This window comes from Calonectris borealis, chromosome 8 (assembly GCF_964195595.1).
Source record: "Calonectris borealis chromosome 8, bCalBor7.hap1.2, whole genome shotgun sequence".
Classification (NCBI taxonomy): domain Eukaryota; kingdom Metazoa; phylum Chordata; class Aves; order Procellariiformes; family Procellariidae; genus Calonectris; species Calonectris borealis.
In genome coordinates, this window is record NC_134319.1 from 30,394,663 (window position 1) to 30,420,268 (window position 25,606).

A 25,606-nucleotide genomic window follows, 5' to 3' on the forward strand; every position below is an offset into this window, starting at 1 on the left:
GTTAAGCCATGCTCATTTTCCATCCCAATCCATTTAAACTGTGCCCTTTTTTATACACAACATCTAATTAACCTATTGAGCTTTTTTCCCACAGTAGATCATTAAGACTAAAAAATTTGGTTTCCTGTAGCTTTGTGGATTCTTTAGCATCTAATACTGTTGTTGAGCTAATTTAGTGGGCTTTTCCCCTGGGAAGAGGGAAGAGCAATCAGAAAACCATCAGGCCACACTTTTAGAGATTTGCAGATTTCCAAGGACACATTTAGGCATCAACAGGATTTTCAGAAAACTAAATGCCAAAGTGATATTGCTATTGTAGGTGCTTTTAAAATCCCACCTGGCATCTCTTTGCATCTCAGGTCAAAGCAGACCTTTGAAGATGTTTACAGACCTTTAGAAATCTGCCTGCAAAGGTCCCTAGTGACACTGGAATGTTTAAGAAAAAAATATTTTTCCTAATGGGTAGCTTATTCTATATACTCCTAATGTTTGGGGAGGGGGGGGCATGCAGGGAGGGCTGGGTTTTGTTGCAGCATTCTCAGAAATATCTATAAATAGGCAAAACAGAAACTTGGCATTTAGTCTCAGCTACTTTCCCAAATATACTGCACAGACAAATCTCCCACTGAAGCCAGCAAGGATTTTATCATGAAAGGTCCCAGTTCTGCACTGAGAATTAATCTCCTACCCAAACACAATTCTAAGAACTCCTTGCACAATCCTCTTTGAAGCTTTGGAGCATAAGAAAAGGATGCAAAACAGGTAAATAACGGCATATGGCCAGGTAAAATGTGTATTCATGATGATGCATGACCTGGCAGAATACATTACTAGACCTAATGACAGTCAGTTATGGCCTGTGACTGCATATCAAATATGACATATGGTGCCATTTAAAAGATATGTGACCAAGTGCACTGCATGTCATTTATGACACATCACCACTGTTTCTTGCAGAAGACAGGATTAAATGACTCACCCCAACAAATTTCCTGAGAAACTCCCTGGAGGATTCAATGTCTGTATTGGAGAGCTCAATGTAGTCTCCCATCATGCCCTCTTCTGTGGCTGGCACCTCCTGGTAGAAGTGTTTGGCCCTGGCGTAGAACTGCATCTCCCCATTGATAACTTGACTTGTCAAAGCGTAAAGTTTCACTGCAAGCAGATAAATCACTATTTTATTGTTAATGACAGATATTTCTGGTTTAATTTATTGCTCTGGAGGCACAATGGCCAAGATCTATAAACTTAAGTTGAGCCTTCAAATCACCAAACCGCTGTTTCTAAAGCAAAGGTGGAAGGAAAGGTGTTGGATTTAATCCTGCAAGACTTTGATGGGACACAGCCCCCCTTGGGCAAATTCAGTGCCTCCCGGGCTCAGACATCATTTTTGTCATCACACTATGTTTTCACATCAGTGAAAAATCGTTTCAAGTTTGAAGTGAATATGCATGCCAAAAAGAGCAAGGGGTTTGATTTGCTCCCAGAAAAGCTCTGGGTGGCATTTATTGCTACAGAGGGTCATCATTTCCGCTATCACAAACCTAACTGTTCTGCAGATTTCCATAGATGCTTTATAGCCATTGACAGCTGCGTGGAGAGTGCACCAAGAAGAGAGTGGATGAATGAGGCACTTGCGCTGGTTTATTTTTAGTGATACTGTACAGTCTGTGGCACTGCAAGTAAGCTGAACCAAAGAGCAGATGGTAGTCTTGGGCCTAAATGAGTATCCGGGGGGAAGACAATTTAGAAAAGACAGTCCTAAATTTTCATCTGTCACAGATCAAGGAGCGAGATAATCAGTGGGTGATATACTGGAAAGTTCCTGCGAGCCAGAGGCTTGGATGTTTCTTTTCATTGCTTGGCTATTTTGCTGGTAATATACAGCAATCATAAGCCTGAAGCTGTTTTATTAAAACTTGTGAGCTTTGCTGGTTAAAGGGCTATTTTCCCATATTCTTTAAAAAACGGAAGTCTATCCTCCGCGTCCTGGCTTTTTCTATACTTGATGTGCATCGGCATATCAAAAGTAGTTATGTTTTGCAGTTCAAAAGTTTGGATTGAGGCAGGCCATAAATAGTTTGCTCGGAAACCAGCACCTCTTACTATCTCATGCACACATACAGGTGTCCAGGCAGTTTCCTGTGTGTACGACACACAGCTATTCCCAGCCAGACCTTCCAACGAAAACACAACTACAAGCCTGTCTATGAAAGCTGAGCAGTAAGGAGGGATGGAGCCACACTGGGAACAAGTCTTTGTGAGCATCACCTTGCAGTGTGAGACCAGCTCTGCTGCAGATTCCCAGCGTGCTTGAGGAACTGGAAACGAGCCAGCAGCAAACATCTTTTGGGTTAATAACAATGTAAAGGGAGGGCTCCCTGCCGGCTGCGTACACAGAAGGACCAGGGAGCAGTGCTTTGTCGCTGCATCTTCAAACATCCACAGGAGCACTGCCAGTAGCTCTGGGAAGGGTCTGAACAGGCCATGCCTTGCTTACGCCGGCTGGGGAACAGGAATTATGCCCTCCACGCAGAGGATGAGAGCTAGGCCAGAGGCCCTGAATATAAGCCTGGAATGTATTTATTGAGGGCAAGCAAGCTCAGCAGGGAATGATAAGTGTGTGCCTGCCCATCCTCAGCAGGAGAATGACATTTTGGAGGCAAATGAGGGGGGGACAAAGGAAGTAGGATGAGGAGTAATTACCACCAAGGACCACTCGGAACAGAATAGTGCTATTGGGTTACACATAAGCAGCATGCCCGGCATATCCTTCATCCAACAAAAGCAGCATTACCAGCCCCTCTTGTCATCACCTGCTTAAGGCAACTGCCGAACGGATACTATTAAAGCTTTAATCCATTACACATTTATGTTATGCCTGAGAAATTTATACCACAAGAAGCACTGAGCCCAGCAAGGGTCAAACCTGGGAGTTTTACACACTCCACCGATTACATTCACATACTCAGAAGAAACCATTTAGCTGAAGAAATTAATACGAAGGGGGCAGCAGCCAATCCCCAGCACAACTTGGCCAGGGTGACTCCCAGAGCCTGGGAAAAAGACTCCATCGGTGGCTGTGATTCTTCCAGTAAATTACCTCCATCTTCCCTGGGAGTGGCACCATCTTGTTTTCTCTGTGTCTCTTTTTCCTCCATTTCAGATGCCAGCCTGTCTGGTGAACAGAACTGAATCCCTGCATGTTGGCTTTGCAAGATCTTCCATGTAAGAGCCCAGTGATGACTTCTAGGGCTTGTTTAATGGACCTATCAAGGGACAGTAATTTATCCCATTTTGCTACATTGAAGGGAAAGGCATTTACAGGCTGTCTGCCCACTAGGACAGGGTGTTGCAGGCAGCTGGCAGCATGAACAACAAATATTCAGAGTCCTTCCACTCAAAACATGAGCCTGACCTGAGGCAACACATGGGGATGATACGCTGTTCAGGAGATCAGATCTGTAGTGTGTGCTCTCAGATTTCTCACTCAGAACTAGTATCAGGCTTGCAGAATGCCTGCCGGGACTTGCACGCATACACCAGCTGACTGCGGCTCCTCCCGGGCCAGCTGGGGCCCCAGAGCCCTGCCTTACGTGCTGGCATCCGAAACCAGCTCTGGGCTTAGCATCCATAGGGTCTTCTCTATGCATCAAACTTTGCAAAGATTTTTTTATTCACCTCTCCCACCTGCGGGCATGCAGGGACAGAGGCTAACGTAAAAGGCTAACATGGCACTGTACCCAAAGTCTACTCCTGCGGACCCCCAGTCTCACTCATGCAACTCACTATAGAGTTGATTTCCACCTCTTGCTGCCTCAGTGTTACTCCTCCCTCCCATGAATCTGCAACACTGCCAACTCTTCCAATGCACAACCCAATTTTCCAGACACAGCCAATCAACCTCACCTCTGATCTGCCTCGCAGCTGTGCCTGGCATGCAGGCTCCAGCAGCAGGACCAGAGGCAGAGGGAGGTTTGCCAGCTTGCAGGAATCTACCCCAAAACAGAAGAGCGAGGAGGCACACGTGTCCTTAGTGGCAGTTAGTGTTGCAGCTCTGCTCCAGCGCGCCTCCCCCTCATCACAGGACCTGTCTAGCCAGAGGCATCTCCCTTTCCATGACCCATGTGGGACTATCTCGTGCATCAGGAAATGAAATACTTCTGAGGTCTGTTACAGATACACAGCCTGATTTCAATGAACTTTGTAAAGCAGGGCACAGGCAGGATAGGATGATGGAGGCTGCAAGTCTCTCAGACATTTTGAGTGGGGGCAGCTGTCCTTCACAGACAAGGTTTTCAGTGTAAGGAAAGGTAACTTGTAAGGTTTAAGGTTAGAAATGTGTTTCTAGTAAAGTAAGAAGAAACTTTTTTCATGGCACACTTCATCTCTCAGGTGAATCTGCTGGCAAGTCCCCCAAGTGGAGATGGTTAAAAGAAACTCACTGCAAAAGCAGGCTGAGAACAGCAATTAGTCCCTAAAGGTTACTCCACAGTCATGAGACGTTAATAATTTTCAGTCGCTGCAAACACAGTCTGGATGCAGAGTGGTGATCTACAGCTGAATGCCAACCCCTGGACTAGACAGAGAGCATCTACCTAAGCCCTTCTGCCCTGCAAAGTCCAAAAGATTATCTCTAATATTTTCTTACAGATCAGTTCAAAACTTTGTTTCCCAGTGCATCTGATCTAAATCTCTAGAGAAATGGACCACTTAATGCGTAAGACCGGGTGCAATTCCAACCTGCAATAGACTGTCTTACAGTTCTTGGTTGCAGGGTTTACTCAGCTAAATTTCCCTGGCAGAAGTAAATGTTGCAAGTAATTTTTTTGAAGTTTTTATTTGTGAACATTATTTTGTGGCTCCAAGTGCTTTCTGCAAGATATTGAACTAATTCCAGTTTGGCTGAGTATTCCCTTTTAAATGCAACATCTGCTTTGTGCATCAGTTGAAAAATAGTTATCTGGGTGCAGGGTAGAATTCACCTCTCTACTGTGGTCCGAGAACCATTTAAATTCTGTTTTATAGAGGATGAACATCAGCCCACCCCCAAAGCAGATTTTACAGACACGTGCTTCACACACGGGAATATTTGTCTCCGTGGACTGATCATCTGAGTTTTCCACTGCAGGTCTCACCCCACTGGCACCAAGTCCCACAGCCCATGTAAACACATGCATAATTTCCAGCATCTGAATAGCTCCATTAAAGTCCACTGGGCTTAAGGGCATTCACACACATTTAAGTACATTGTTGGATCAGGGCCTAAAGTTACTCATGTCTTTTATTTATAAATGTTACCCTGGTCTGTAAAAGTGACATGTTTCTCTTAACAGGCTGTGATACCAGATACGCTCAACTCATAGGTAAACATGCCTAAGTGCTCTACCACTGAACCTAGCAATGGAGTGGGGGGACTGTGGAGTTAGCATAGCTTGAAGCAAACTTTCTACCTTGCTGACCCTGGGCTGCACTGCAAGTTTCAATGTGAGGCTTGATTTCAGTGTCATTATTCATGCTTAGGGTTAAACACATGCTTAACTACCCTGCTAGGTCACAGTCTTAGTGTTGCTTTAGTTGTTTAATACTGTTTACACAGAGATATCTGGATCTAGTCTTGAAGCCTGAGAAGTTCAGTTCATTTCTGCTCAGTTCCTTTCTGAACTGAACTGGAAAATGTCATTCTGCAGAGATGTTCAGACCTGCCACATTCTGTCCTGTCCATCACAGAGGGCACTGGATCACAGGATAATGCAGGTTGGAAGGGACCTAAGGAGGTCTCTAGTCCAAACTTCCGCTCAAAGCAGGGACAGACATGAGATCAGATGAGGTTCATCAGGACTTTATTCAGCTAGGTTTTGAAAGCCTCCAGTGATGGAGAATTGTACGACCTCGCTAGGCAACCTGTTCCAATGCCTGACTGTCTTTACGGGGAAAGAGTTTTTCCTTATAGGCAGTCTGAACTTCTTTTGTTTTCATTTATGGCCGCTGTCTCTTGTCCTCCTGCCTCACAGCACTGTGCAGAGCTCAGCTCCATCTTCTTCATGATCTTCTTGTAGGTACCGGCAGGTTGATATTTGGTCTCCCTGCGGCTGTCTCTTCTGGCTGAACATGCCCCATTCCCTTAGTCTCTCCTCATAGGGCACATGCTCCTGTTCCCTCACCACCTTGGAGGTCATCCAACTCACTCCATGTCATGCCCTGCATTGGGAGTTCAAGACTCCACGCATATGGTCTAATGACTGCTGCATAAAAGGGGATAATCACTTCCCTCGATCAACTAGCTATGCTTTCGTTAATACAGCCCAGGATACTGTTGGCCACCTTTGCTGCCAGGACACACTGCTGGTTCACGTTCATTTGCTGTCTACCAAAACTCTATCAGCATGGCTGCTCCCCAGCCCGCCACTGCCCAGCCCATGTTGTTGTTGCCAAAGGTTCTTCCTTTCCAGGTACAGGACTTGGCATTTGCCTTTGAATTTCAGTGAATTTGAATTTCACTAGGTTCCACTGTCTCTTCCCTCCAGCCTATTTAGGTGCCTCTGCATGGCAGTCCTGACCTAGAACTTGTGGACAAGTCCTGCCAGTTGGCTGCAATCTGTAAATGTGATGAGCAAGCAGCCCTTCACCTCCTCCAGGTTATTGATAAAGATGTTAAACAGGACAGGCCCCAGGACAGACCCTTGTGGTACTCCACTGACCTCGAGATCTGACCACAACTTTCTGAGCCCAATCACCCAACCACTTTTTACCCATCTGATTGTCCACCCATCCAGACCATGATATCCTACCATGGTGTGAAGTTTCTTGGATGTGTGTTCATAGTGCATGGGCTATCCCACAGTACCTGACCTTATGCACACTTTTACTTCGTGACAATAACCATGGAGTAACAGACATACTGCATGTTCACATGAAGGATGGACTCACCGTACCTTTTCCATGGAGGCAAACTAATTTGGATAGGCTGGCAACAAGCTTGTAAGCTCTTTAGTGAAGTTATAATGATTCAGGTAATGAAAAGCCTGGCAGAGGGGATCTTTAGTCTGATAGGAACATTTTACAAAGCTTGTTGGCTGGGAATGGAAATTCAAATAAAATTCAGACAAGAAATAAAATATAGTTTTACAAGAGTGAAGTAATTAGCCCTGGAAACAGCTTAATGATGGACTGATGGATTCTCAGTCATTTGCAGCCCTTAAACCAAGGTATTTTTGTTTTCATAAATATACACTGTGAGCCAGTATAAGTTACAAGCACGATGCAGGAACTTTTACATGAAATTCTAAGCTGAATGTTCATAATGGTACCTTCTAGCCTTAAAATGATCTATTAGTACTTACACTAACAGTTAACACTGTAGGAAATCTTGCTCAGTTTCTAATATGTTGTGTTTATTTTCAAAACAAATGAAAGAATAACATTTTCATAGACTTCTTGAGATTCCATCGACCTATAATTGACTTTCCTTCCTTTCCATCTTTCCTTCCTTTCCATCGTTCACAGCTACCTACCACTAGGGATAGGAGTATTTATCTTCCACGTTTCATTTTAAATAGCTGCAGATATTGCTGCATTTGAAAAGCCACATCAAAATACTATGATAACACGGAAATGCTTTTTCTGTTTACAGGACTCATGAATTCTACCATCTTGAGCAGAGTTCTCATTCTGGGGTCTATATAGTTTCACACAATCAGGTAAGATAATCCTCTCGCTTAAATGGATCATTCAATTAGGAAGGAGCCCTCAGGAATTCATTGTGAAGAGTAGTTTAACAGGTTGCATAGACACATCCTTTCCATCTTAAATTTCTACAGTTCTAACATTGAGTGGAGGCTGAATAATTCTGCTTAAAAAGTGACATGCTAACGTAATACAGACTCAAGTCAAATTTACTTTTTAGCTATATTGTCCTAGGGAAATTTTGTTTCTTATTCAGGGACAAATTTTCCTAAGAAATGAACATTCATTTTCTGCATTTTAAAAAAAAATGTCTCGGCATGCTGTACCAGAGGCTTTCACTGAAATTGGGCTATAAACAAACATTTTGGAAGCATTTTCCTCCCAGATAACAAACAGTAGGTTAGACAGCCTGCTGCAGAGATCGGGATTACAAAGACTCTTGAAAAAAAATTTAAAAATCATTACTCGTCAAGCACTTGTCCAAAACAATACAAATGACAAGTCTAAGGACACACTGAATGACAACAAAACAGGTATCAGGCAACAGAAAGTAAAGCCTGTCAGCTCTGCTAGTTTTGCATTTGTCCTTCCAAGTTCCAAACAGGTCAATGCATGTTTTACTTGAACAGTGACAGAAAAAGGAACCATCAGCCAGAAACCAAACTTTCTTTCACTCCTGTGGTCTTTTCCTTGCCCCCCCCAACAATCTGTGGAGTATTTAGGTAAAACAACAGAGTACTGAATTAGAGGGAGCCGAGAGAGAGTACCGAGTGGTTTAGCTAGCACTGTAGTCTCTCTAGCCAGGCTTCTCAAAACTACTAGTTATTGTCATTAATGTGTCTGCACTCTACCATGATACGTCTTTCCGGAGCACGGTCACACACGCACACAGACACTCCTGCCCACCAGCTACTCACCCAGGGGAAGCTTTTCCAGCAGATAAAGGTAACTCTGAAAGAAGTCATTTCGGATCGCCTTATGCAAGACAAAGGACATACTGTGCCGACAAAGTTCTTCGTCTGTCTTGTGCCAGCGCGACTTAAAGGCCAAATGTGCTGCTTTATACGCCATGATGAAGAGGTTTTTTGCAAGGGTGGACAGTTGCTCTGGCTGGTGCTCTCTGGAGGACCTGTCCTTCCGAAGAGGCAGAGGCAGCGTCATTTAAATTGTGGCAATGTGCTGTCATTCTATATCGGGGTGTATGTCTAGAGCAGTGCAGGGGGCGGAGGCGGGCAAGAGGGGAGTGAGAAATGCTGGCTGTTGGCACTGGCTCAGAGTAATCTCTGGAGTGTCGCCCTCTGAAACGAGCAGGTGCTGGAAAGTGATAAAAAACTCAACCAGGAAATTGCTTAGCCAGGGTAAAAGTATATCTACTCCAAGAAAGAGTGGCTTTAATTCAATTACACTTTTCCTAATCTATTCAGCCCTCACTTCAAAGGAACTAAGATATTATCCAGGATCACCCATCTCCCTCTTTTCTCTCTCAAAGGGTGATTTTGTTTCTCTGTCTCTTCTTCGCTATTTGTTTTTCAGTCCGGGGCACACAAGAGGAAGGCCAGAAGACAGAACGTGGACATGCCTCTACACAAACTGTGTGTTCTAACAAACTGTGACTATAGCAAGCAAAGAGAAAGCAACACATTTAACTTCATGCTTTGCCACTATGTACAGCAGGGCAAGCCACTCTCTATGCACTTCAATCTGCCCGGGTTCATTTAATCTGTTTAAATGGTACAGACTATCTCATCAGCAGAGGCTAGCTGGAAGAAATTGCTGTCTGGGAACACAGGAATGGTAAAGCCAGGGAAGGGTAAGAGCTTTCTGCTTTAGCTAACAAAATACACAGAAGAACAAAAGGAGATAAACTGCCCATTAACAAACTTAGACAAATACATTGGCTGGAAAAGAGAAGGAGGTTCAGGTCACTACAGCGCGCAAAATTCTAGAAGAAGTGGAGTAGGGTGAGAAGCTGAAGTGCTTCTAGGATGGAGAATGTTAAGCTGCTGAAGGGGGCTGTATATCATACGTATGTCCTATCCCAGAGGAGGATCAGGCCCTCAAGGGATGAGGAGAGAAAGATAGTGCTTCAAAACCTTGTTTGCCCCTTGGTAGTTCAGGGCACTCGGTGTGGCACAGCTTCAAGCCTCCTGAGTTGCAAAGGTACCCAGCAAGGGGATGGGGGCTTTGTACTGACTGCACTGATCACACATTGTGCCCATGAGGGTTTCCCTTTTCAAGCTGTTTATTCCAGCTGTCTGCAGCGTAAGCACACTATAATGCAGCAACACATGATCAGAAAGTTGGATGTTTTTAATACAAAAGGGCTGCCATATGTCCTGAGCAGTACTGCAACTCGTGATAAACATCTGATTAAGCTTCTGAGAGCAGAACAAAGATGACCTAGCCTCCACCAAGGAAAATCACTAGTAATTCAGCTACAGATGATGCTAAGCAGCATTTAGCAACGCATCAATTAAAGCATATTTTCCATCCCGCTTCCTTGAAGCAGTCAATCTCTGTATGTCTGCTTTGATATTACTTATTGAAAGTATTTAGGGGCAAAATCATCCCTAGGTATAACTGCCTTTCTTGTTTCCCCAGCTACTATCCTGTACTACTCATTCTCACTTAACTGCATTGACATGCTGCTCCCCCAGCTGTTCCAATCTACATGATCGTGCAAATGTGTTGGTGAACAGATCAGTGAATAAATCTTATTCAGAAAAATATACTTATTTTTCTTTCAAGTGGGATCAGTTCCTCAATCCAGCCTGCAGCTGACACAAGGGAATTTGTCATGTGCTACAATATGGGGGCTGGAACAGCCACTTTGGATGGCGGTGTGGAGGAGGTATTCATACAGCCACAATACACAACGGCCTTACAAATAATGCAGATCTCCTCCCTGTATCCTGTCAGAGAGGTGTGCTGGAGGTGGTTCCATGACAGCCAAAGGTAATCTAAGTATGGAAGATATGTTTCTATGCTCCCACCCCTCCCTGCTCATGCATTTCCACTGTTGGGGTCTCTGCTGAGCCATTTCAGCTTGCTACGTCAGTTGGCTTTTTCTGTCTGGTCAGGACTGTGAACCAGCTCAGTGCAAAGCTTACAATTGCCAGAAAAGTGCAAGAAGGGAGGCAGAAGTGTGCAGTTGAGGATGGGGTGGGGAGAGTGGGATCACGGCAGTGGTTAGATCACCTCTGATGCCACTGCACCAAAGTCTGAGCCCTTGCTTGAACACAGGGCGATGTTCTTCACACAGCCTTAGAAACTTTAGCCATCCCTTGAAATAACTCTGGTTATGTATCTATCAGAGAAGCACCAGGCTCTCTCCAACTAATTTTGAAATATCTGAGCCCAGATAGAATTCTGGTGTATCTCTTGGTTTTCACACAAATCTGGCCCTTTCTCGTTGCTTATCTATTTTCAGCCTCTTGCCAGTTACTGCGCCAGGAACGGATGCATCAAGACAGCATGTTAATGCTTTGGAAAGACGTTGCACAAGCTCACTTTGTCACCGACAAAAGACACCCCTAAGAACTCAGAGCCCACCTGTTCCACATTTGATACCACGTTTCACATTTGTCATGGCTGTGGTTTTGGCAATACCCATTGTGTAGCAAATTGACCCCTCTGCTTAGAGATAGCAGTGACTCCAAGCATGAAACCTAAGCCCTGACGTGTCCTAGTGGAGTTAAACCTGGGACAGCAGTGTGGAGGGTGCTGGGACCGCAGCCCTAGGGCTCCCCATAGCTTTGACACTCAGGAGGTCCACAGGGGCCTGGGCTTTTACATTCGCTAGGAGGATGAGAAGTGCAAAGGCAGAAAAGGGCACTGCTTCTCCGGTCTTCTGTGCACAAGTGGGGTTTAACTCTCTCTTTGGAGCAGCACATTTGGGTTCCCCGGTGCCTACAAAGTGCCCCAGCGACTGCGACTCCAGTGAAGCGCTCTCAATTTACACCCTCTGAGAATGTGGCCAATTACGACAGTGAATACATACACACGGCAAACAGAGCATATTTCAGAGTCGCTCCCTATCATTTTAATGCCCTGCAAGTGATCTACTCATAACATACTCGAGCCCACTTTCCTTAGGAAAAAAGATATGTGCAATCATGTTGTGTATGTCTCTGTCTATGACTTTTATTACCCTATCACCAAACAACATTTAAACCTATCTATCTCAAACAAATCCCAGAACTACTTCAAAGCTTGCATCAAAACAGATGGGGTAGAGAGACAGGTCTTATCCTGGTGTCACTCAGCAAAGTGAGTTTCACTCTTCTGAGACACTGTAAAACCCGTAAGGAGGGATGGGCACGGGTACATCTGCACCTCTTTTTCCAAGGTACCATTCTTAACCATCCAACACAAATGTGTCATGAAACAACAGTTCACAGGATTAGTTTTTCAGGCTGAATGTTGGTTATAACTCTTTTTGATAAATTAGTAGTGCGTTTGACTCACAGTAGTCCCACCCCACACAAAAAGAGTGAAGATCTACAGAAGGCTGCATAAACACTAATTCTATTTATTCTATTTGTATGTGATCAAGACTAAGTCCCTGTTCCAAACAGCTCTAGCATCTAAGAGTTACTGTGAACACACACTTAGTCCTCAGATACTAGTGCAGCTAAGTAGGTGAATCACAACAGCATGAAGCCTTTTAAAGCACTTTCAAAGCACTTCCTATTGCTGTCAAAGGTTATGATGAAACCTAGATTTGTGCCCAGAAGTGCCTGGAAAAGGCCACAGAAATAGCAGTTTTTGTCAAAAAGTGGATGCTATATTCTCTGCCTATTTGTCAACAGCAGCATCTTAATGTCTTCTGCTAAGAACAACGTACGACTGCTTCACACTGTCTCCTAACCCCATATTCTGAACAGGAGTAGTATTGATCTACCCAGAAGCTGCAAATAATTTAAGCACTATTATATATCCTACATCGCCATTAACAAGAAGTGTGGGGCTTAAGTAGGGGCACAATGGCACCCATACTACTTGTAGGATCACTGCTGAAATGTGAGTTAACCCACTTATCAGTTTCCTTTCCCAAATTGGCCATTTGACTCTTTCTTAAGTTGAAGCCAGCTAGCCAGCTTTTTTGTTGGTAGTAGGGTCACTGGAGAATCTGGACTTCTGGATAAACTGAAGCCCTACACTAAAACAACAGTAGACACAGCCATAATGCATGACAGCCATTGTCTCAAGCAGCTTCTGGTCTAAAATAAGAACGTGTTTGTATTTATGTGGGTAAACAAATAGTTCCTCTATGTGTCGTCTTCTTCCTGCTTGTGAGATCAGGCAGTTCTAGGACATCAGGTTTATCACAGATTAAAATGAAGGATCAGCTAGAGCGGCTTCTTGTTAAAATACCTGCAGCTGATCTCTGCCTCAGGGTAGCAGGTTTAAAATAAGGTACCAGATGGCTTATGATGAGTCACTACAAGGTCCAAGGCAGATCTGTTTGTTGGAGCATTAGGGTATTTAAAGAGAAGTTGAACTTACTTTTATATTAGTAGGTTACTACCTATCTCTGCAGATCTAAGCTGTACACGCTACTTCTGAAACACATCAGCTGCACAGAAGAGAAAAAGAAAAACATGTGCACTAGCTCCACATATCACTCAGGTCACAAAGGGTCAGTTTTGCCTTTAAATTACTATGTTCTGCTTACAAAACACCTGGTATGCAATCTGATTTCCACACGGACAAGCCATCAGGATTGCTGTAAGATGTCTTTTTATCTTAAAAAGGCCTCTATATTAATTCTTCTCCCTCACGCTCACGCCTGGCATATGCTGTCAGGAATAGATGTGGTTAAAGCAAGTAATTTTTGTTTTATCTTTGACAACAAGTTTTTAAAAGTTCCTGAAAACCACAGGATCATGTTGATAGAAGAGGCCCAGGCAGAGAGCACACGTGCAGTTATGAGGGCAGTGAAGAACAGCTGCAGGTTGGATGGCAGGTGGTAACCTTTACAACTGACTTTGCTGCAGCCAGAAAAGCAACTGCCTGTGGTGTTCTGACTGCAGCTTCGGTGGCTTATTCAGAGCAACAGTGTACGCCAGTGCCTGGGTGTCAAGCTGGGAAATAGTAGTATGACAATGGATGCACTAATTGTCTGACTTGTTGAAGTCCAGAACTCTTAGTCACAATCCTCACCCACCTAAATTCCGCTCATGGGTTCAATTAGACTCAGCAGTCTTCAGAAGTATTACTGTGAAAATAATTTGTTTTTCAGTTGAGTGTGGAATTGAGAAAAAATAGTGTTTTGGGTTGACGAGAAACTGAAATATTTCTCTTTTCTCACCCAAAAAAAAATTTCTGTGTCAGGCCAAACAAAATGTTTTGTTTTGTTTGCAGGGTTATTTCCCTTCTTCCACTTCTTTATTTGTTTATTTGTAATTAAATTTAGGTAAATTTGGTTTCAGCATATCATTTACAAGTGCAAACAATAATAATACTGTTGTCACCAGTAGACTAGTCAGTCTTGCAAAATCACTCTGTGGCAAAAGGACCCAAGGAAATGCAGAGCAAAACAGGTCCTTAGGCAAAGACCCAACCTTGGGATAGGACTTCTGATCTCTCGTGAGAAACCCTTGCTTTGAACCACATTTCCAGAGCAGAGTTCACTGCCTGTAGGTCAGGATGACTCACGCCCTTCAGGGCATATCCTGCACAATTCCCGTGCGCTTTCACGGGTGCAGTCACAGCAGCAATCTGTTATCATTTATACAATTGGAATTTAGCAATCTGGAATTCCATCTAAAGCAACAGAACACAGCATGTGAGCCCTATGGGTAAATACATTATAATTCATGTAAATGAAATTGGCCAGAGCTTTATCCCTATGGAGGGAATACACAGTTCTTTCCCTCTAATCCTAGCTCTGGAGCCAACACTAAATTACATATTTAAGGGAGTGAGTGAAGCCACTCTTAGGTAGGAGTGGGAGTCTGTCTCATCATGTCTCAAACACGGCGACAGTCACAGCGGGACCCTGATTTGGAGATCCATAAACAGTGTGCTAACGTAAATAGCGATATTTGGGGAGGACTCCTGCATGCTTTGGCCGGGAGGATTTTATTTGGTTCTGGTTAGGGACTCTCAGTAGTGCTGGGGCTGAAGGGAAGGAAGGGCAGGGTTCCTGATGAAACTGCAGCAGGGGCTGCTCTGTTGTTCTTGATAAGAAGCATGACAGCTCTGCCCACAACATCTGGTTTTCATTGAACCCTAGTGAGAGTTCCTTGCTGAGTCTCTTCCACCCCATATGTGGTGGTTTAATTGATGGAGCCTGAGAAGGTTTTAGGTCCAGCGTGGAATGCCGCCTTTCACTGTGATATGTGACTCCAGATACAGTAAGGGCTGGGCTGCTTAGAGTCGTCTTTTAAAAGCATTTCTTCTCAATATTGAATTTTGCGTATATTGCCCTCTGTTGGCTCAAGCGCATGATAAAGCTCCTTTTCTAGGTGAAAGCTAGCAAAATTCTCCTTCTGGCTGAGTGGCAGGGGTTGTGGGTTTTGGAAAATGCAGGATCAAGTTAGCTGTAGCCTTGTGCGTGCGTGTGTGCATAGTTCATATCCCCCCATAGCTCTGTGTTTAAGAATGCAGGCACAGCTCTTTAACCAAGGAGGAACTGAGTCTGGAGACTGGCTGTCTCAGCCATTGTGGACTGCACATAAGGAGAGAGTTTTAAGGAGTGACCGGAGGGGATAGTGGTTTGGTGAGCCAGGATAAAGAGGATGTTGCACACTGAGGAAACAGCACAAAAAGCAATACAGAAAAGCCTGTGGGAGAACTGGGCAACTGCGAGATAAGTTAGTCTTAATCTCTTTCAGCTCTGGCAAGCAAATGACAGAAATGCTTTGGTAAAAAGTCTCTCAAGGCTTTATTTTCAATTCCAAAGCAAAAGAAAGATGGCAACCCACACCACCAAAGCTCCTTCTGTACACAACACTGCCAGAAAAACATGCCTTTCCACTTCCTCTCAACAGGATCCTTCCTACCTAAGGCATATGACTGACGCATCTGCTCAGACCGAAAAGCATCCTGCCCAGTTATCTTGTCTCTGACAGCAAACGGCAGCAATGCCTAGGGAAACAGTCTAAACCCATTAGCTAGGGAATGTTCTTTGGCTGGTCCTTAGCACTTACATGCTGCTCCCGCACAGAGCCAGACCAGGTATTTTCCTGAACTCTTAGAAGGCCCAGGCATGAAGGCTCCCATCCTGGGCATACCAGGGCACACGCTAGTGATGTGATGGGATACGAGAGTGGTGAAGCCAGGAGAGGACAGCCTTTCTCTGGAGTGTGAACATCTTGACAAAACAAAAACTCCAACCTGAGGAAGCAGAGAGTGCAATGGCTAACAACAGATCTGCAGAAAGAAGTGATGTTGGCAGACCATGGATTAGAGAGATCATTTAACCTTCTGCAATATGCCTCTCTTATTACAGAGGCTGAGATGTAGAGATCCAGGCTTTCAGATCTGGAGCTCTGTGGACCCCTCCCTGCTGTTGGCTAGGATGGCAACCATCAGATTGGCATTTCCTTGATCTGGTACAGCAGCATATTTCACAGCAGCGGTGGAGAACATCCTTTTTGTTAGGGCAGTTAAAACTAGACTGGAAAATGTGTTATTCTGTAAGCTATAGAGCAACATGACGCTTAGTTTTTTTTAGATTTGCGTCTTACTGCTTCTACCTGAAATAACCACCATGCCTCCTCTGACTTGCCATCTATCGTGAAATATCCACCCTGGACAAGAAACTGCCTGTGCTGCAGCCAGTCTGGAGCTGCTCTGGGACAGCTTGGCCAGCCCGTTCATCTATGCTGTCTGGCTGGCTGGCTAGTGTGCACAGAGTGACTGACCCCTCACTGCTGCCAAAGAGCTGAACTCTGCATAACCCTCCCTCAGCGCAGTCCCTATCATGGGTCTCTCTCATCTACCTGGCAGCCAGAGCACACAAACCTCCAGAAACTTAATTAACTTTCAAACTCTGCGCACATCTTTCAATGGTGATCGCACTTGGCCAACATGTCATGAAGTTATTAGAGGGAGGAAGAAGAGACCTGATGAATGCATGGATAGGTAAGGAAAAATAAAACTCATTTCCTGAGAAAGCCAAAGGAAAACAAGCTGGAAGGAAAAAAAGAAAAGTTGACTGTAGGGAACAAATCTGACAAGTGACCTCGGAAGGCCTCTCCCACCTTTAGCTCCTGAGAAGAAACGGTCTGGCAGAAGCCGGGGCGGGGGGGAGTTGCACACCAGGGAAATTAGAGGGGCTCAGGAGCTGTAAGCAGCATTTTTACTGGATCAGTAAAAGTATCACGAGTATACTACACCTGCATTTCAGATACCGTGTATCTGTGACATTGCTGGCTTGGATAGCCTTCATCCTTGACTTGTCTCGGAGTTGTGTGGAGTTTCACAATACTGAGAACTATGCAGTTAAATCCTGTGCATGCCTTGGAACATTAAACTCAGTTTCTGGAAAACTAAGTGATAAGTATCAAGGGGCAAGAAAACCAGATTAAGCCCAACTCCTGGACAGCATAAACACACAGGAACATGGATTGCAGAGGCTATAAACACACCTCTTCTTGTGAAATACTGCTCTTACACAGAGGAGTGGCTCAAAATTTGCAAAAACCACCTTTGTTCAGAACTGAGAGTAGAAACCTAAATGATCAAGACTGGAAACTATTTGCTTTGCATGAACGCTTTCTATCTGAGCTCTCAGACTAGAACCATTCAAAAGCCAAATGTATGTGTGTTGTCCTTTGGAACCAAAAAATAATCAAGACATGAAAAGTTTGTGATGGTTAAATGTTTCCTCCAGAGGCTGGGGATTAGAAGTCTGGGCAAGTAGCAGAGGAGGAAAAAAAAAAAGAGTGAAATAAAAGAAGAAACTCTTAAGTGACCTGACAAGGGAAACTTAAATCTTATTTTTAAGGGGTTAGGTTGTACTAAAGCTTGAAAAATTAAATCCACAGCTGTCTCCAGAGGACTATATCTCACTAAGAAAGCTTCAAGTAAGTTTATCATGTATCCAACACCTAGACATTGGACCTCAGGGACCACTAGGATAATATTTCCTCTGGATTAGCAAGAAAGCTAGCAAGTGACATTTCTATGAGACTAACTTTAAGTTTAAGGGGTTTTCTTGTTATAAAATGATAAATGAAGAATGAGCATACTGGGAAGGAAAGTTCTTGCAGTTTGTAAATCTAACACATCCCCACTATTTCTCTAAAAATGCATTGTTATCTCCTAAATTAGTTTTATTTGGTGACATCAGTAATTTGGTGGTTTTATGTCTATCATCCTCCCAGTGAGGATCAACGTGTTCTTTATGAGCAATATTTTTAATCTTATAATCCCCTTTATGAGGAATGCTTTTAATTTCAGAGACCATGAGCACTGGCACCGAGACAATATAATATATATGAAAAAAATTCAAGAACGAAACTATAGGAAACACAGGATGGATCTGGCACAATTACAGTGCTTTTCTTCTTCTGGGATTCTTCACTACTAGCCAATAAAGCCCAGGATATCTTGGAATGCTATTAATTAACTCACCTCACTGTGCCTTGCCACGACAACTGATATGCCCCTGGGTTCCAGGGAAATCTTACGAATCATATGAGATGCAATACTTAGCTGGAGCTGGGTGAACTAAGGACAACTTTAATGTTAACTTTGAAATCTGAAATCCAACAGCGAATTGAGTTTTGTACGGAAGGTACAAAATAAAACCCAGACATCTATACAAATGCCAATGTTGGAGTTTTGTAGGATAAAGCACTTTTTATTTATGTTTTTTGCACTTCCTGTATCTGTCTAAAATACACTGGTGTGAGGGACAGACCACAGGTCCCCTCAGCAAAATGCCTACAGTCTGTGGATGGGCTACAGTAATCTAGCATTATCCTGTTTTGCCCTCAAAGCACATCAGTGTCAATTATGTTTTCCAGTTCTACGGAAAATCCTGAATTACACACCTATGTGCTACTCTGTGCCTGTACAGATGCATATGTAGGAGGTGTAATGAAGAAAAGCATACATAGCAAAATTAAATGGGGAAAGTGAAATGAGGGGAATTACCTAAACAGCTTACAGATGGTAACTAAATTAGTTGAAAGCTGAAGGATTGTTTTTTCAACACACAGCTCAACAGCATTGTAAAACTTCCATTATTGTAACCCAGAAGCTCATGAGAAACAGTAATTACCAGAGCTGAACTCCTGGGCTCTTGTATTTTCTTACCCACAGGCCGGCCAGACCAGCCCCTGATCCTTCCTTCCCCCAGTGCTTTCCAGACACCTGGAAGTGCAGCTGGGAGGGTGGAGAAATATTCTTCACCCCATGTTCCCTTCCACCTCTCAGGCCTCCTGTTGCCCTCCATACACCTTGTTTTGAACACCATCACCTTCCTCTTCTGACACAGTCTCTTCCAGGCGCCTCATATACTCTTCTGCCATTCCCTCAGTATGTTTCACAGGCAGCAATCCCTCTGGCTGTTTCTGTGCTGGGCTGGCTAGGACAGCACTTGGAACACACACTGCTCCAGAGCTCAGGCTGCCCACAAGTCACATCCACTCTTGTCAGAAGCATTTTGGAAAGCTCTGCAGGAAAAGGCATCTTGCCTGATATCGTTCCACCCAGAACTGATGGCCTAAGTGGAATATGAGCTGGGATCTAGGCAGCAAGCAAGTGCAGCCTTCAGGCTCTCCTAACTGTGAGGGAAAAGCAGCCACAGCCCCCATGATGAGCCTTCACTCTCTGCATCCTGCTTGTCATCGGCTCCCAGCTGACTGTCACTTAAGTTACATTTTTTCTTACAGCTGTCTCTGTTGTATACATTCTTACAGTTTCCACCCCAGCCATGTTGCCACAGGTTGTTCTGGGAAGACCAAGTAGGGTGAAGGTGCAAGTGCACTAAATCAGAAGTACAGCATCTGATTGGGTTCCTGATGAGTCTAAAACTGACTCATCACCCTCCCTTCCCAGTGGACTACTTCCTCTATTATTATCAACCACAATGTAAATAAAACAAATTAGCATAAGAACAGAACTCGTGAAAGAATTTACTGCATACTTATCATCCACATTCTCTTTCTTAGATTTAAAACCAGGAGGGACTTCTATGACCATGTAGTTGGCCCTTCAGTATAATACACACCAAAGACCCCCATCCATTGATCCCCGCATCAAGACCAGCCTTATCACTACCAAGCAGAAGGATTACTTCATCCCCATAAACAATATGAAGTCATCCTTCTTACCTATTCAGCACTGGAAAGACTTCAGCTGCAGTACTGTACCCAGGTTTGGGCATGGCTCTTCAAGAAAAACATGGGCTGACTGAGTAGCTTTGATACAAAAAAGGAATGTTTTTCTTGCAATAACAGCAATTCAGTCCTGGAACAGATTCCGCAAGAAGACTATAATGCACATCACTGAAGATTATATTGGTGAGAGGAGTAATACGGGTACAAATTATTTGGCTTGGGGCAGGGGGATAGACTGAAAGAGGTTGCTTCAGAACAATTTGCTGTGAACCTGCAAGTCTGTTTAAGCTGGAGCATTTGTTTCACAAAGGCATCTACTCCTGACATAAAGACTGGTAATAATGGGGAAGCATCCAGTCACAAATCCTAAGGTAAGTTATTCCACTGGTTAAGTGGTATCCCACTAAAATTTTATGCTTGATTTCAGGTCTGAATTCATCTAGCTTAAATGCCTCTCCTTGTGCTTCTACTCTGTACACATCCCATGTGCTTTGGTTAAAATTAAGTGGAAACAAATACACAAATGCTGCTATCTGCAAAAGGAGCAGGATTTGCCGTGATATGAAGAACAAGGCTAGTGCTGTCCAGGATAGTTCAAAGACTTAATGAAAAAGATTTTGGCTGTAAAGTGTTGTGCAAAATCTTCACTTCTTCTAAGGAAATAGCTGTTGTCTGAGATATTTATAATAAATTGTTGGAAATGAAAATTTCCCGTTTGAATCTGTTTGAAATGAGTAACTTGCTTTAAGTCAAATGTCACCTGAACAACACCACTTCAGCTGAGGTACTCATTCCTTACTCTCCCTTTGCTTTTTTTGACAAAAACTGAAAAAAAAGGCAATTATTTTTGAGCGAAGTAGAAAGACTTTGATGATCACATGCAGAATCCTTTTCTTTTGGAGGGGAGGGATGAGGAAGAGGGGGAATTCCTGATTTATGATCAAATATAGCCTTGTTCAAGTGTAAAGGAGACCCCTTCTTGAAAACACTTAAGCTGGCGCTTAACTTTATTACTGTGGCAAAATTAAGCATGTGCTTGAGTGGTTGCAGAGTCAGAACCATAAAATGTCATAGCCTTTATAGCTACGAGTCTGCTTTCTGCCTGCTGCATCTAATAAACATTAAGAGGTGAAATTCTGTCCCCATTGGGGTCAATGGTAAAACTCTCATTGACTTCAGCAGAACTGGGATTTTGCACAAGAAATCTCCATCATTGTCACTGGGGCCCACAGGATGATATTAGCAGAGAGAGGCCATCTGCTCACTCTTGTATAGACACTTTTATATTTAATCTATGTCTTCCTTAGTCCAATTAAAATTAACTCAAATTGAAAGCACATCATTGGCTCTTTGGACAGGGATACTACATCTCAGGTATTTTGTCAGAAAATAAGCAGAAATGAAATACACAAATTCTAGTGCACCATACATACTGAACATATACACACAGAACATCCTGACATGTAGATGTGGCACTTAGGGACACGGTTTATTAGTGGACTTGGCAGTGTTAGGTTTTCAGTTGGACTCGATGATCTTAAAGGTCTTTTCCAACCTAAATGACTCTATGATTCTATGAAAAAACACAACATGCTGTTCTGTGTTCCTCACAGCAAAATTCCCTCTTAAAGGGTTGATCCCTTAAGGAAAAAAAAGGTAATGTAGCACCATTACAGCACATTTTGTATCTTCCAACACTTCTTAGATCAGCCTTGCTTAGGACATGAGTAAACTGGTATTTTTTCCATAAGTAGCACCCCTCAAATCTCAAGTTAGGTACTGAAAGTTTATGTAGATGGGTGCTTCGCCACATCACCAGCTGCAGCTGAGCTTGGGTACTCCTGCCTTGCAGGCTTGCGCAGGTCTGCACACGCAGAGTTTGTAACACTCCAGCTGCTGAGAAGCACTGAGGCACAAGATGGCAGAGGTCAGCTTGCCACCAGCTGGATATACTCACTCAGCCAAGTGAACGAGCGTACAAGGCCATCAAACCAGATCACTTTCATGGAAGTGAGCAATTCTGATTTGAATAAGCCAAGGGAGAAAACAGTGTACCCTTTGCTCTACAATGTCTAGTTAAAAGAAAGCTCTGCTTCTCTATGAAGAAGTCTGCTTCTTTTCACATCTTTAAATTTTTCTTTCTACATCTGAAACAATGAAAACCTACAGCTAATTTTCTTCACTGGTTTAAATGAGCCGCAAATTGATGCATTTACTTAGGTCAGTGTTGAATTAGATATATTACAAAATACAAATCAAGCTCTCCATAGAGACTCCTGTTTTCATTTTTGTGAAGTCTCATGGTCAAGCATAACAAGAGCACCCAACATTTACCAGCACGATCGTGTGTCATATCGAAAACGCCCTTCTCTTGCGCAGATGTCCCTGTCACTGCTGATCAAAAAAGCATTCAAGAATCACCTTGATCTGTGTCCCAAGATTAATTTCATCCAGAAGAGTTAAGCCAGACTTTCCCTTTGCATATCAGATTTTGCTTTGCCTCATCTCACTTCTTCCTTCCAATATAAACTTTTAAGCCAAGGGTTTATTACCTCCATACCTCAATCACTAACTATGTGACAGCACATCAGAACATCATCTCTGTCCCCCACTGAGCAGCATAGTCTAATCACTTAAAATGTTTCTCTGAAAGTCATCCTTTCAGATTGCTGCGCTTTATTTTAGCAAATAAAAGGCCTTAAGGAGTTTTATACATTGTTCATTTTTACAAGGTCTAGGAAAATATCCTGTATTACTATTCTTCCCTTGAAATCCACCCATATTCTTTTTTCCTGAGAGCAAGATGCAATCTTTGGTGAAGAGATTGCAAGTCTCAGGGTTGCTTTGCTTTCTTAATTCCGCAAGACAGAAATTAATCTATTACATTTTAACAATTCAATTTGCTATAGAAAAGCAATGTTGGTTATTTTTTTGATTTTTTTTTCACAATGATGTAAAAAAATCTGTGTAGGATTCAATGAAATTGGAAGAAGTCAGACCCCAAGGCATTTTCAACATGCAGTCTCATGCTTATATACCAAAGGCCCATATAAAGCTCACTGAAGACAATGGAAACATCTTTTTTGACTTCAAAATCAGGCTTAGCATCAGTACTTTTCAGTCATAATGAATTTGTTTTATACTAAGAGAACAAATAGGAAGAAATAAAACTAAGTTACCGTGAGACAGTATGGTGAGTGTTGCTCCGATGTCACAGAGTGTATTTTGTCTATCTGGTTAAGAAAACCTGGCCACATCTTGAGAAAAAAAAAGAAAAAGAATCTCAATTTTTTGCATAAAAGTGTGCTTCCTCAATGACATTAAAAAGCGTTTTCACTTTTTTAATGCAAACAAAGAATAAAAATGTTGTTCATTTCTTCATCTACACTTATTCTACAAAAATGTTGTTGTCCATTTCTTCTACACTTATTCTACCATGTATTTAACTTGAGAACACTGCAGTTCTGTCTTTCCTCTTGTTCTGTTTACCCATCTGCTTCACTCCTCTCTCACCTAACTTCTCTTCATGCAGCTTCCTCCACCATTCTCTTCCTATTCTGCTTTTCTTTTCCTATTCTGCTTTTCTCTGCAACTCTTTTCATGCTCTTTTCCACTCTTCTTTATACTCCCTCACTAAAAAAATCTTTTCTTCTACCTGATTTTAGAACAGTATTTCTTACAGCTGCTCTAAGAAAAAAAACAAAATCCAAAACCACCCAAAGAAAACAAAAAAAGAGAAACCCAGAAATACTGCACATTCCAGCTTCCCTTTGCAACTCAATCACCCTCCTCCCTCAGATACCACTCTTTCTTTCTCCTTGTGTATGCTTCTAACATGGAGGTGAGGGGAATCTCCAGGGTCCTGCAGTAATGCCATAAACCTCATCACACTATAACAAAAGGGATATAAGAAATTGTGCAAAGCAACATTAACAGCTCAGGAAAAGGGTGTAGAACCAGACCTCTAGTGGCGTTTGTTTTACTATTTAATTTTAAAAGAATCTACCATGCAATGCAAGGTTTTTAGTGTTTGTGCCATGTGGTCTTCTAAACCCAGCATCAACTGGTTGTCACTGAGAGACAAAATTATCTGATCTTGGCGCTGCTTGTGGCTCAATTGCTACAAAGGTGAGGTATTTTCATTTGGACTCTGTCAGGCTGAGACAGGCTCTGCTGTCCTTTCAGGGCCTGACAAACAGCCAATTTTAGCCCAAACATCATGGCACGTTTAACTGCAATAAATATTCCTTTTCTCATATTTTTCAGGTTTCACATTCTTTTGTATCATTCTCATCTTTAATCTTTGACCTACTTTTTCATAGGTGTCTCCATTTGTAGGCATATGTGACCAGATTAAAAAAAGAAATTCTCAGTGAAATAGATGGAGATTGTCAAGTACTTAGCACTCAGGAAATATCAGACTATTTATTAATATGACTTCAGAATTCAACGTTTGGCTCATGCTTATCTGAAGAGCTGCTGAAATCACTGAAGACTGTTGCTCTGATCAGGTAGTCATATATACATTTTTCTTTATGACAGTCATTAATAGAAAATATTACTGTGATAAAAAATAGAATAAGGATAGTACCAAAAGTGTTATGTTCTAGCAATGTTTTGTAAATTCTAAGGTAGCACTTTATATTTCACAGGGTACTTTCTTTTTCCATTTTCTGTTAAAATAAAGGCAGGGCACAGTATGGATACCACAAAATATTTTTTGCCGCTCTGTCACAGATCATGAAAATATAAAAATTTTTAGTGTTCAATAGGATCAGTAGACATTAAGTATTTATTCTTAATATTTTGCCACAATAAAAACAGAAGCTTAGGTACCTGACTATTATTTATTTCTGTATCACCTCTATGGCTCTGGGTAGACAGCCATTTCAGTTGTATGCAATGGGGCTGTAATCCAGCAAAGAGCACTCCAGAAAACAACACATGCATGGATCTGCTCTGCATCTTATATGCAACTGCTGTTAGTTGCTACAGAGTGGTATTGTCCTTTTATTCTGAAACCCAAACAACAATCCACACTCCTCAAATAGCTCAAAATAAATAATCTCTGCAAATCCCACACAACAGTTTTATTGCATTTTACAGACACAAGCAGAAATGAAAATCCTATTTTGAGAAAGTATAGAGAGAGTTCAAAATGCCAACAAGACACTTTCTAGGGAGAACTAGAGACTCTAGTTCTATGTGTTAGCCATTTACTTTCTAACCAGATGAACAGCAGGACCCTTAGGCAGCTGGGGATGGGCCTGGTTTTACCTCTATCATATTAGATATGGATATTAGAACAAATAGCTCAGAGGAATCTCCATTCAGGACTGGATGCTGCTCTGATACAAACTTCAATTAAACTACAGCCCGTTAAGATGGCTTCTGATACTTCTTGGATATGATGTCATTTGGATGTTCTTTATAGTGGCTGGGAAACAAGGTAAAGTGACAGAGGATTCAGGTGCTGGCTGTACGATATAACATATCCCAATACAGTTTTGGATTTCCAGCCACCTGGCTGAGGCTGGAGCTACAGCAGTATTGCCCCGATGTCTCCTGCGCATCAGCAGGTGAGCAACAATGCTGCTGACCCAAGAGGAAGATTCTATTTC

At 42.8% G+C, this 25,606-nt stretch overlaps 1 protein-coding gene across 14 annotated transcripts in view; it reads right to left on the minus strand.

Moving 5' to 3' along the window:
• Window positions 1–8,947, minus strand: part of NTMT2 (N-terminal Xaa-Pro-Lys N-methyltransferase 2) — a 47,767-nt gene extending 38,820 nt beyond the window's left edge. For 9 of the 14 annotated variants that reach the window (XM_075156714.1, XM_075156716.1, XM_075156713.1 and 6 more), the window contains exons 1-2: window positions 8,604–8,947; window positions 980–1,155 (exon numbers count right to left, since the gene is read on the minus strand). In XM_075156714.1, the coding sequence (XP_075012815.1) occupies window positions 980–1,155; window positions 8,604–8,847 (420 nt within the window). In that variant the 5' untranslated portion in view covers window positions 8,848–8,947. The remainder of the gene's footprint in view (window positions 1–979; window positions 1,156–8,603) is intronic. The other 5 variants (XM_075156725.1, XM_075156724.1, XM_075156723.1 and 2 more) reach the window with 4 other exon arrangements.
• Window positions 8,948–25,606: the final 16,659 nt, after the last annotated feature.